General features: G+C 39.9%; 1 protein-coding gene across 1 annotated transcript; it reads right to left on the bottom strand.

The window, feature by feature from the left end:
• Window positions 1-7,621: 7,621 nt before the first annotated feature.
• Window positions 7,622-12,875, bottom strand: LOC144711852 (plastidal glycolate/glycerate translocator 1, chloroplastic). The gene is made up of 8 exons (XM_078585948.1): window positions 12,487-12,875; window positions 12,090-12,405; window positions 11,066-11,327; window positions 10,845-10,960; window positions 9,751-9,860; window positions 9,005-9,182; window positions 8,720-8,849; window positions 7,622-7,941 (listed from the first exon to the last, which is right to left on the bottom strand). Exons 1-8 carry the CDS (start codon window positions 12,766-12,768, stop codon window positions 7,791-7,793), a joined length of 1,545 nt encoding a protein of 514 aa, XP_078442074.1. The 5' UTR covers window positions 12,769-12,875; the 3' UTR covers window positions 7,622-7,790.
• Between the last annotated feature and the right edge of the window lie 481 nt (window positions 12,876-13,356).

The raw sequence follows: 13,356 nt of genomic DNA, 5'->3' as shown, positions 1-13,356 counted from the left end.
GATGGGAGAAATAACTAGAAAGTTGCCCAGTTGATTTAGATCTGTGGGGTCCCCCACTGATCTGAATGGTTGTTCTGTTCTGTTTGTTTGAAATGAACAAAAAATTCACACAAAAGAACCCCACTGGGCCTTGTTCTTTCGTATGTTCTTTAAAAGAAATGAACAAAATTCGCACATTCGCATAGATTCGCACATTTGCACAAAACTAGAACAAATTCTCACAAAGCGAACAAATGAACCGCACAAGGGTCTGTGCGATGTTCAAATTCGTTTTTGTTCTGTTCGGGAAACCGAACAAAATGAACAATTCGCACAAATTCGTACAAATTCGCACAAATTCGCACAAAAAGAACAAAACTACCACGTACACTGGGGGATATGGACTGGAGTAAATCTTGCAGTTCTGGATTGTTCTCAACTAAGACTTAGATTATTTAGATATGGTTTTCTTCTTACTTCCCTCTAAATTCTTTTCGTAACGACCCCGAATGCGTACTATTAAGCATAGGGTGATATCTTCCCTTAGGTTTACTGCCCAGAGTGCCAATTTTTTTTATCGGCGAACAACACTAGTGCCTAGTATGAACAACCCACCTAGTGCGGTTTTTTTTGTATTTGAAGATTTAGTATTTGTAAGAGTTTGTAGGCGTGGAGCGAGCATAAGTATCCCAATTACATGCGAACCCCACTTGTTCACGATGACAACAGAAAGGAAAGACATACAATTGAACAATGCCCAGAGTGGAATTTATCCGTTGGGAGTAGGGTTGACGGAGGATAGTGATTCATCGTCATCATTGTCATATGTGTTTGGCATAATCAAACAATGATGAAGAAGAGCATGATGGATATCATGGATGGATGACAATTACTATTATAAGAAATGGGATGACAGTGTTAATGTAGATAACGGATTCCACAATTAGTTGATGATCAAGAGACATTGATGATAACAGCTATTCGAAATTTGATGAAACTACTGACTATGGATGATGATGATAACTCTTGGAAACTGAATGATGATGATGAGAATGATGGCTATTGCTAATTTTGTCATAATCATGAGCCACAAAACTGTATCAAAAGTCCTCTAACCACTCTGATCCATTTGAATTACTCTACTTTTAGATATGGTTTCATGGGCATGAGCTGTATAATTAGAATGAAAACTGTTTGTTGATGAGGAAGTATTTTAAAAATAAATAAAATAAGAAATATCAATAAGTTGTCTCACAAATGGCATTTATCCTCTTCTTCTGCAGTTGACACCTTTTTTCAAGGATTCAAGTACATATTTTTTTAAATCAGTTCATAATATCCAACCCACTAGATGGACTCAATTTGACAAGTAAATATATATAATGGTCAATAAATCTTTTTCCCCAGCCAAAAAATGTGCCTATCATTTTTTAATTGAAGGCACTGAGCTACCATTAATTCATCAAGGAGAATGTATGGTTTGACAAAGATTTGGGAAAAGATATACATATAAACCCTGTATGGTACACAAATGGTATGAATCTATAATATGAATTTGATTTTCTTGGAGTGATTTAAAAGTAGGGTTCTTTTTCCCAGTAGACTTGTCAACCTAACCGGGTATTCAAATTAATACAACTTTCTTAAGCTGCTTGACTATCACTATCCTCACAGAAAAGACAATTATATTGATACTTACATATGTAGAATATTTTGTGCACACAATAAATAGGGATCGGGGATTCAAACTGATTGTGAGAATGTTAAATCGGATCGAGTATTCAAATCTGAACCTCCATCAGATCCCTATATTTGATTCACACTTGATATTTGCATCAGATTATGATCATATTTTTAGAACCGGCCCAATTTTTCGATCAAATAATTCAATACAAACTGGCTAGTTCGGATTGGATCGATCGAATTGTTTGAATTCATAACAACTAAACACAATGAATAATTAAAATAAATGAAATGATAGAGATAATGCGAGATAGAGAGAGCAAGGGAAAGAGAGAGAACGCTGGACAGAGCGAGCTAGAGAGAGAACAAGACATAAAGAGAGAGCAATAGAGAACGAGAGAAAACTAGAAGAAGAGAGGGAGAGAGTGATAACGAGAGAGAGAGAGTGAAATAGCGAGACAAAGGCAGAGGAGGAGAGAAAATGAGAGAGAGAGAGAGAGAGAGCCAGATTGAGGGAGAGATAACGAGGGAGAGTGCAAGAAGGGAGAGAGAAAGAGAGAGAGCCAGAGGGAGAAAGAGAATGAGAGATAGAGCTAGAGGGGGAGAGAGAATGAGAGATAGAGCCAGAGGGGAGATAGGAGAGAGAGGGAGAGCTAGAGATAGAGAGAGCGAAAGAGGAGTTTATCTTCAGAGCCACACAAATGTCATATCCGCCATTGACCAATAGGATTTTAAATAACTGCATACTAGTAAAAAATTGAACACGTACTATACTTACTATGAGAATTAGATGGTCAGGATTTATTATAAGATAACAAATAGATGGTTAGGATTAAAGATAGTTTGTACAAATCTAGTGGCCAGGATTAAATCAAGATAGGGAATTATAACGGTAAAAAATCTAATGATCAGGATTAAGTCAAGATAGGATGTTATAACCGTCAGGTTATAACTTCCTTAAACTAGCTGTTTAAGTATTATTCTATCACCTATAAAGATGAGCAAACATGCTCTTAAACTGTGTGGGAAAATTTCAATGATCTTCAGTGATTTTTCTTGGTGTTATCGTCTCTCCTTTTATTCTATCTCCATTCTTCTTCTTCTTCTACTTCAAGATCTTTTACAGGATAGAGAGCCAGAAGGAGAGAAAAAACGAGAGTCACAGAGAGAGAGAAACATAGGGAGAGAGAGAACAAAACAGGGGGCTAGAGGGGAGAGAATGAGAGAGAGAAAGAGCCAGAGGGAGACAGAGAACAAGAGAGAGAACAAGCGAGAGATAGAGAAAGAGAGAGAGAGAGAGAGCTAGCGGGAGACAGAGAACGAGAGAGAGAACAAGCGAGAGAGATAGCCAATGGGAGACGTAGAATGAGAGAGAGATAGCGAGAACATGCAAAAAAGAGAGCCAGAGGGACACAAAACGAGCGAGATAAGACGTGAGAGAGAAAGCTAGGGGGAGACAGAGAACAAACAAAAGATAGAGAGGGAGAGACAGAGGGCGATAGAGAATTAGAGAGAGAGACTTCATATGATATGGATGATAAACAGTTAGAAACTTCTTCAAGTTCTCATTAAATTTGTTACTGCGGCCTCTTTGAGGCATTTTATCAAAATATTTCCATGCATTGAGGTATTCCTCGATTTTTCATATTTCTATGATGATTTAACCTTATAAAAATATAAGCGTCACACACGCACTATTATGAAAATGTTCTATTCATGGACATGGAACGAGATATGGAATGTATGATTGGCTTGTCGGCACATATATTTCCATCAGTGATAACTGGAATTATGATCTCATCATTTCATTTCACATATTTATGGAATTCTTTATAAACATCACACTTGAGTAATAATGAACACAATATTTTATTCAATGAACATAAATAAACATGGTGGCGTGATTGGCTTGACAGCCACCTAATATCCGTCACATAACATTATGGAGTTGTACACAGGAATAGCAGAAAATTGGTTTAAATTTCAATCATAATGTTAAATGAAAATAATATACCCCATATATTTTGTATGGAAGGTGAACAAACTCTCAAAAGAACAGATTATGAATCTTATTAATAGGAGTAATGATGGCGACGACGTCAACACGACTTCTACGGACGTACCACCGCTGCAATCGACCAAGTCAATGCACTGGCATCAAGCACGTCTCCATCTACGCACGCCCCATCAAGCACGTCTCCACCTATGCACGGCCCGTCATGCATCATGAAACGTCGTCATTGCCAGATCAAGAACTGCCCTCTGATGTGACATGATATTACGTTGCCTATCTTTACTTTTATTTTTTATCTCTCGCATTTTCTCTTTCCTCCAAGGCCTATATATATAGGCCAATGCTGCAAGAATCATTTGGCAAAGTTATATTCAAGAATTGAGTTTTTTCTCTTCGGATCCATCCCTCTTCTCCGGATCGCCGTCATCGCCGCCGTCGTCGCAGCCATACACTGCCGACTGCCGCCCTCTCTCTCTCTCTCTCTTTCTCTCTACCTGTTCGGCCCAGCCCCAAGCACTCGGCCGTCCTAGCGCCAAGTCGCCCACGTTAGGGCCGCCCAACGCCAGGCCTCCCCCGCCAAGGCCGCCCAACGCCTGGCTGCCCAAGCACCAGGCTGCCCCGTTAGGGCTGCCCAGCGCTCAGGCCACCAAGTGCCAGCACTGGCCCCCCCCGCGCAAGCAGCCAAACCGGCCGGCCGCACGAGCGCCGCCCCCGCAGGTTGCCAAGCTGGCCGCCCGCCCAAGCGCCGCCCACGCAGGCGGCCAAGCCGGCCACCCACGCCAGCGCTGCCCGCGCAGACCGCCACGCCAGCGCCCGCGCAGGCACTGCCCGTGCAGGCACTGCCCGTGCAGACACTGCTCGTGCAGGCACTGCCCGCGCAGGCACTGCCCACGCAGGCCTCCACACCGGGCACCCGCGCAGGCCTCCACGCCGGGCACCTGCGCTGACACTGCCCGCGCAGGCCGCCACGCCGGCCGCCTGCGCAAGCGACACCGTGCAGGCTGCCACGCCGACCGCCCTCATCGCCACAGGTCATCGTGCATACCGTTTTGGTGTTGGGGTGCTGCCCCCGCAAGGGGGCGACTCCCCCCTTGACCCCCCACCAACTGATCGCGTAGTTGGATCCGCGACACCCTGTCGAAGCGCATGTCAATCGTCCCACCAATGATGCGTCAAGAATTTCCCGCAGCCTCGTCACGCACTCCTGGAGCAGAGGTACCCCTCAAACTCTTTGGTGTCCGTGTTCTTCGTCCAGTGTTCCGCAAGAAGTTCTTCCACCGCCGTCAGATTTGTTTTAGGTTTTCTGGAATTTTCAACGACCAGTGGATTAGGTATTTCTTGAGTTTTCCCGTGAGCGTGCATTCGATAGAATTGATTCTGGTGCTTGGCATCATCGTGGTGGTTGAAGACAGTACTCCCACCCTTGACAAAGAAAGGGGCTGCACCACCATTATTTCATCGGATTTAAATCTTTCGAGATCGACCGTGTGAATTTGCGGTCTGTTTTATCCACCTCCTCCCAAAACCAACCCTCACATATAGCACCTCATCATTCTTTTCCCAATCGCATCAGTCGTCTACACTCCTCCCCACCCGTCGTCCCCTTTACCGTCGCCATAGTCATCCTGCATTAGTTGCCCTGCATCAAGTAACATATATGTTACCCTAGGATATTCACATGTAAGTCCTACATCATAATTAATAATAAAAATATTTTTAGATGAAATATTTGAATTATATTTTATTGAAAAAATGATTAGGGAGAAGAACATATTTTGGAGAGATCAGAGTTGCATTCGCTTCCCAATCTCACCATGAAAGTTTGAGGATGCATGGCTGATATTGAATGAATTATTATCATACATGAATATATATGAGGAAATTGGAAAGGAATTGTATTGGGGAACTATTGGAGACTTCTATAAATAAAACATCCCAGTTTATAATTAAAATGACAAACAATTTTATTATCACGTCAATCTTTTATAATTAAAATGAGTCTTGAAAGTAGATTAGATGAGGCTTTATAACTCTTTGTAATATTTATTTGTCAGCTTTAAAAGTGGAGCACTTCCTTTCAAATATTATAATGGTAAAAAATATTTATAATATTTCTATTAAATATTAATCATGTTGTCTGATACCTTATCCATTTAACGTCTCAGTATATATTCGTTGAAAGGGTTCATGGCTGTAGTTGGTAACTAGCTCGATATAATCATTCTGTATATGTTATACAATCAGGATTTATAACGTTTTGATGAATTGGCGAGGAATGTATACTTCATTGATTCTTTATACAATTATTCTACCATAAAATGATAGATCCTCCAAAAAAAGACTTGTGGTTGAGAAAAAAGGGAGTTATCACTTTTTTTTTAAGATGCTGGAAGGCATGTCTTTATAAAGACAAATGAGAGCCTAAGACTAGGAGTGAAGTATAGATTTAGAAAAGTTATCAAGTAATGGATTCTCATCTAATAAAAATCTCATACTTTTGTCAACCATAACTCCATTTGAAATTTAGAAGTACAAATTTGTATGTCTTTTTGTTCTTACATTTAATTTATGCATAAAGAAAATATTGAGTTAGACCAGTTAATTTTATGGAGAAATTCATAAGATGGAATGCTATTAATCCCATGATAGAATTTCCATTCGACAGGACCAGCTATAAAAAAATCCCTGTATAACCTACTGACTTTCAATATCTAAAAAATATATAAAATCCAATGTCCTGGTTGGTAATTGATTCTAATTGTGATTTTACACCATCATTCTGCTTTTGAGAGTCAGATCTTTTTGTATCATAATATTAGGAGATTGTCTCATGATCCATTCATGGATACATTTGAAATGATCATCTACAATCACAAAATTTATTCAGCGGATGTTTTTATGAAACTCTTCTTTAGATTATTAACTTAAAAAAAATATTTTACATGAATTAGAACTGAATATTGCACTGATCTACATTAATTCTTGAACAATGTAGTTTGGTTATGGGATATTTTTTACACCAGATTTGAGGAGTTATCGGGTCTCTTCACCAAATTTAATAACATTGCACAAAATAGTAATTATTTATTTGTAGACATAAATTTATGAAAAGGCATAATATATTTTGCCATTTAATAACTCAAGCACAAAAGATGAATAAGATTGTTTATGAATAAACAGTTTTGAGCGGATGGGTAAAATCTCTTTTTTGGAGATTTAACCCATTTATTATCATACATGGATGACAGTAACCATGATGAAATACTTGTGGAAGACTCAAACTATCTGTTATACAACTGAGGTTGTATTGTCACCGTTCTGACTCATCTATACAAGTTTGACACTGCAAGAAGTGGGCCACTTCAAACTCAGCAATTCTCTCGGCGTCTTTCTTCACAGAGATTCAATGATTCTTTCATTTTCTAGGAAGAGAAAACTCATTTTTGAATGACAAATCTATATTATGATGAGAAAAATTGTGAGTTTAGACCACCTGCCACTAGTTCCATAGCTTAGGACATACCTTAAAGCATAGAGACGGATTATTATCACCGACCATCTTGGAAAAAGAGCCTATAGACTGAAACCCTTGATAATTTTCTATAAATTGATATGCTTGAAATTCTATGCCCAAAGGTAAGGTTATCAGAACTTATGAATGTAACCTACGTAAAATTCAGAATGAAGAGAAAACCACAAAAGTATCTCGGTCCCAGATTTACCTTCATTTTTTTCCAAAATGTGAGGAAATTCCTGAACACATTAAAAATGGGAATTGATAAAATTATTGAAGGAGTAAAATTAATTGGAACAGTTTTTGACATCAATCAGTTTGATGAGCCCCAACGGTAAATGACATTACAAACTACTTCCGCTGATGATCTCAGTAAATGACACTAGTTTGTCCGGTGCACTGGGGAAAATCCAGCATCTGAATATCATCCATGATAAAAAAACTTTCGAATTTCATTCCTAATAAACTCAAACAGAGAGAATATTCTGTGACACAACAGGAAGCCCACTATGTCTTCTCTCTCTCTCTCTAAACAGCCCAAGGGTACAAGGAAGGTCCTGAAATCCAAACAGAACAGATGAGAGATGGAGATTTCTCTCTCTAACCAGCAATGGCGATCAAACTCTGTCTCACAACTGGGATGGAACAGAAGATCGACCCGAAAATCCCAGTCAGCGCGTAGGCTATAGCACAGAATGGAAGCGCCTCCGGTTCCTTAGCGGACAGCGCTGCTGTACCCAATCCGTGAGCACTGAACACCGCCATTACAACAAGAGTAGAGCGGAAATTCCCAAGTCAACGCCAAGTGAAATCCATAGAGCCATAAAAAATTAATGTATAAAAAGGAAATTGCCAAGTCAACTCTGACTGAATTACTAAGAGCCATCAAAAAATTCATTTTTAAAAATGAAATTGGCAAGTCAACTCCAACTGAATTTCAAAGAGCCATCTCAATAAGATATATCAAAAGTCGATTCCCAAGTCAAAGCTGACTGAATTACAAAGAGCCATCATAAAAAGCTTTTTTTTAAAAAGGAAAAGTACAAGTAAACGCCACTGAGTTGCAGATAGCGATCACAAAATATGTGTACAACGGAAATTGCCAACTCTAAGGAATTGAAAACAGCCATCTCAAAAAATATAAAACGGGAAGTTTCCAAGTCAACGCAGTCAAGGCAGTCAACGCCGACGGAATTACAGATAGCCATCACAAAAATATATGAAAAAAAAATTGCCTGGTTGACGCCAACAGAATTCCAAATAGCCATCACAAAAAATTATAAAAATTGCAATTTCCGAAGTCAAGGCGGACTAAATTGACTAAATAGTCATCATAAGAAAAAACATTTAGAAATTTCCCGACTCAATGCTGACTAGATAAAATGCAAACATCCATCCCAAAAAGGTTATAAAAAGGAAATTTCGATGTCAACATGTGCTCAATTACAAAGGGCCATAAGAATATTTTAAAAAAATAATTTCACGGGTTATGATGACGAAATCGTAAATAAATTTTGTAAGGAGCTCACCTCGAGGCAGTTGCAATCCCTCTGGCTATTGGGTCCTTGAAGCCAAGCTTATCAAGAACTGCTTGCACAAAGTTTGCTCCCACTAGACCAGTCAGCACAACCACGGCCGCTGTGATAGAAGCGTTGGCTCCTTGAACCCATAAGAAAAAAAACCAACTCAGTCAGCAGCCCAAGAAAGCAGAAAAACGATTTTTAATGCAAAATATTCATCAAGTTGAGAAGTTCTTGACTTTTCGCACTAGGGGGTTTATTTTTTCTTGTCAAAAAATTCGAACAATCAAGTACCTTCAAACAATGAGACAATGCTGAGGGCCAGAGCAACCGTGATGCACCTCGGAAGGATGGATATGGTCAAGTTGGGGTCCAGCCCAATAAGGCGACCCACAAAGGCTGTGGAGTAGAGGGAGAAGATGGTTGAGATAACCACCGATGAGAATATCTCGGCCGCGTGCCTCTTGACAAGCTGAAAAGGAAAAGAACAATAGCATTTGTTATTGTGTATATATCATTTTTTCTCTCCTATTTCCATTTTTTTCCAGTTTTACCCTTAATCTCCTATGTTTGAGTAGCAGCCTTATAGGGTCCAGGAACCACAGATGCAAAAATGAATGCTTCCTGAAACAATATTTCTACTGCATGTGTTCTGTGGGATTTAAAGGCAACACTGCAGAACTTAACACTTTCAGCTAAATCAATTAGACGCTTATTTCCTCGCTGTCTTTTTATCTGTCCTGCAGTGGTTCATCTTCCTCCACTGCAGTGGTTTATTGTAGCCGATGGATTGGGTAAGCTCTTGAACTAAGCTAACACTTTCATGAATAGATCTTCCTTTTACGAAACCAAATTGTTCCTCAGAAATTAGTTTGGGAAGTAAAGTGCTTAATCGCTGATTAAGTATTTTTGTACTAGATAATATTGAACGAATTGATGAATAATAATGTGCTTGTAAAGTGATACATAAATATCGATACTAGATGAAAATGAAGTATGATATGGGTTCATTCTATTTTTTAATATAAAAAAGTGAGAACCTTTCGCTGCTTGAACATGGAGAAGGCAAATGAGATGATGACAGAGCCTAGGAACCCCATGAGGATGTCACCAGCTCCGGGATTTGATGCATTCTTTGTCAGATAATCACCTGCACAAAACGCTTCAGTCAGTCAGAAACGAAAATAAAAATAGTGAAAATTCAAAATATCAAGAGATGATAAGCGAGATGGAGTTGGAACCAGAAATAAAATATTGAAAAAGAACTTGGTTGTGAGTATATTCTTTAATCAGAAAACATAACATCAAGACATTACTTTTGAGTTCTGTTTTCTTGAAAATTAAACACGATGTTTAGTAAGGGGTTAGGGTAATGACAAAGAATAAAACAACTTAAAACACTGCAAAATGATCTTTTGTCCGAAGTATATGAACACTTTGAAGTGAAAGCCCGTCCCACTTCTCTGTCTTTTGGGTAACCAGCAAATACGAGCGTTTATAAGACCTCATTGTAATGAATTCAAGAGACTCAAAGTCCTCCTAATATGATAGGGCCCGCTGTACTTCTTAAAATTGAGGTTTCCCACTCATTCTTGAGAAACGAAGTTTTACCCTAATATGTTTCTGACTCAAATGGGTGCAGCGGAGATGGCAGCTGGAGTAGTCAAGGCGAGAGATGGGAAAAAACAGCATTTAGCCAGCCATTCTATTTGATTTACTCCACGTTTCTATTTTTATTTTCATTTCTGCCCTTTCAATTTGTATGTGGGTGACATGATATAAGTGGAACCATGTGAAAGACAAAGAGGTCCAAGTTATTCTCTCACGTGAGAGAGTAAGTAACCTAAGGTTGATGGGCCCATCCCATTTAACTGCACCAGCTGATATTTAAACCAGCCACTATGAGAAAGCCGATAAGTCTTTTTATCCATTTGAAAACCCTAGCTTCACGAGAAGGAGACACAGGGAGACACAGGAGAGGCTGGAGGAAGAGCGGCTTGACAAGGGCGAACTTCAACACGGTGCATTCAATTTCAAGGGGAAAAAGAGGAGAAACTGCACCTGATAGGGATTTTATTAATTTAATTTTTAAAAAAATAAGATAGAAAGGGGGTTGGAACAGAAGGCCTTAAACCTAGAACTGCATCCAATCCAGACCGGGAGAAATACCCAAAAGCAACAGCTGCCAAATCCGCAGAAAGTGCACAGCAAATAATAGGATGGAAAACCTTCTTGGCATCAGATGGCAACCTGCAAGAAGATCCCGGTTTAAGAAAAAAAAATCAGTTATACTTATTTGGATGGTGTACGTTTAAAACTATTTTTTTTGGGATTAAAAGTAAAAAAGAGAATCACCCTGTGCCGATAATATATCCCAATACTGTGGCAGCAAGAAGGAAAGGAAGGTTTGTCAAGGCGGTGGTTCCCAATGCTACTGGAGAAACCAAAGCAAGACCAAATGAAGAGACAAAGACAGCTGTCCAGAACAATAACTCCTTCGTAGAAAATGGCGAGGGCTTGGCCATTGGCTCGGCTGCCGTCATCTCTGTCTTAACAATATTTCTCACTGTCAAAGCTGTGTATGCTGCAACGCAGAGGGAAGCCAGCCAGCCACCGACTGCAGAATAGTAATGGACGAATATTTAAAAAGGGCTCAGCAAATCTCTTGACATCAAATATTAATGTTCAAGAATTAAGTTTCAGCGTATATCATGTTTTCACAGGTTTTTCATTAAATTCATCATGTTTACACGAAATTTCGACCATTAATCAGCATAAAATGTGGCAGGCAGAAAATTTAGTCAATATTTATATGAAATAAACTATTTTTCAGGAAATCTTTGAAAGAATGGCCATTAAATGGTGAAATTTTTCGATGAAATTTGAAATTTTGAAATGGTGAAATCAGATTAAATAAAATTTACACTGATTCTGAGAGAGATCATATCGCCACAGAACCGTCTGCATAATTTCTGTGGATTTTCCTGAATAAAGCTGTTGTAATCATAAATTAACCGGGGATATTTCTTTCAAGTAGACAGTCACTAAGTAACAATGAGAAGAAAACCAAAATTGAGGAAATTTTGACTGAAGAATTTGCACCCCGCGATATACTGATTGATCAGCTCACTACATTCTGCCTGAAACCAAGATGCCTATCAAACACACAAATTCGTTCATGGGCATATGCTTCAGAAAATTCATGTTATGAAGTCAATTCAGATGAAGATGAAGAACGCAATGCTGATCATTTACAAATTAAAGAATTCGTTCTTCTCTCAAAGCATTCAGAAAGAAGTAAAATCCAAAATCAAATTGCAGACAGATGAAGTTAAACGACCACAATTCTCTCTCGTCTAATGGGAGACGCGGCACTTACTAAAAATGGAGCAAATCTTGAGCCCTGCGGAGGTGGGTATGTCCCTCACTGCCAGAGGTAGCACAACCAGCGACGGCACGTAGAACAACGGAAGCCATCGCTGGATGAACAGCGTAGCGGGCTCGAAGAAGCCCTCCAAAGCCTTAGCAGCAGACGGAACCACCACGTCCAAAGCAATCAACACAGTGAAAACGCAGAACATCCCAAAAAGAGCGCTGGGAAATTTGATCGCAGCCGCCACAAAAGCTTTCTTAAGGAATTTATCAGCCGCCAGAATCAGTCCTAGGGACACCGCCAGATGAAGAACACCAACCACCTGCGCTCAATTGACAAAAAAACAATCCAAACCCACTCACAAAATGCTCTCCAAACTTCGAAATTTCAAAAATTTACCCACATTTTGGAGCGCGCCGGAGATGGGTCCGTCGCTACTGCCCTTCGCCTCCGCATACGCCGGTTGAATTCCTCGACCGACCCTCTTATTCTCAGAACCCGGACGCAGAAACCCAGCTCCAGAAATCAATTCTACGTTCCTCCGAGGAACGGCGAAGAGCGCGACGGGGAAGGCTGTTCTCGTCGATGGAGATGCTACCCGGCGTTTCTTCGGGCTGAGGCTGCGACGACCCTCTTGGAAGAGAGAGCGGGGAGGGAGTGTGAGCACCGCCGAAGCAGACGCCATGGCGATGGACTGAGGAGTGAGCTAGGGAGAGCGAAGGAGGAGAAGAGCTCTTCCCCTGGGACGACCCCACTCGCGTACTGGCGGATCATGTGGCGGAAAACAACGTCAGGGAGGATGAGCGATGGCAGAAGGTATGGTGTAGAGTGGAGGTATGATCTTCCTTAAAAAAAGCTGTACGCTGAAATAACTTGGTTTTTTTTGGGGGGGGGTTTTTTGGATCTTAGCCAATGGACTTCAGTCATGTAGATGAGTCAAAGTTTGGATAAATGTAGGATAGACAACTTAAGTATTATTCAATAGTCAAATTCTCAGACATGGTCAGCAAATTTTTTATAAATGTAGGTCGGTTAGGCAACTTAAGTATTACTCAATAGTCAAATTCTCAGACATGGCCAGCAAATTTTTTATAAATGTAGGTCGGTTAGGCAACTTAAGTATTACTCAATAGTCAAATTCTCAGACATGGTCAGCAAATTTTTTTATGAATGTAGGTTAGACCACTCAAGTACTACTCAATTGTCAAATTCTCAGACATGGTCAGAAATTGCTTAATGAATGTAGGTTAGACCACTCAAGTACTACTCAATT

This window comes from Wolffia australiana, chromosome 14 (genome assembly GCF_029677425.1).
Source record: "Wolffia australiana isolate 7733 chromosome 14, ASM2967742v1".
NCBI classification, from domain to species: Eukaryota; Viridiplantae; Streptophyta; class Magnoliopsida; order Alismatales; family Araceae; genus Wolffia; species Wolffia australiana.
This window is presented reverse-complemented; position numbering and strand designations above follow the sequence as displayed.

Coding starts and splice junctions, on each gene's coding strand:
- LOC144711852 (XM_078585948.1), bottom strand. CDS start 12,768: ATGGCGTCTGCTTCGGCGGTGCTCACACTCCCTCCCCGCTCTCTCTTC. Junction 11,328..12,089: donor CAAGATTTGCTCCATTTTTA/GTAAGTGCCGCG, acceptor ACTATTCTGCAG/TCGGTGGCTGGCTGGCTTCC. Junction 8,850..9,004: donor CATTGTCTCATTGTTTGAAG/GTACTTGATTGT, acceptor TATGGGTTCAAG/GAGCCAACGCTTCTATCACA.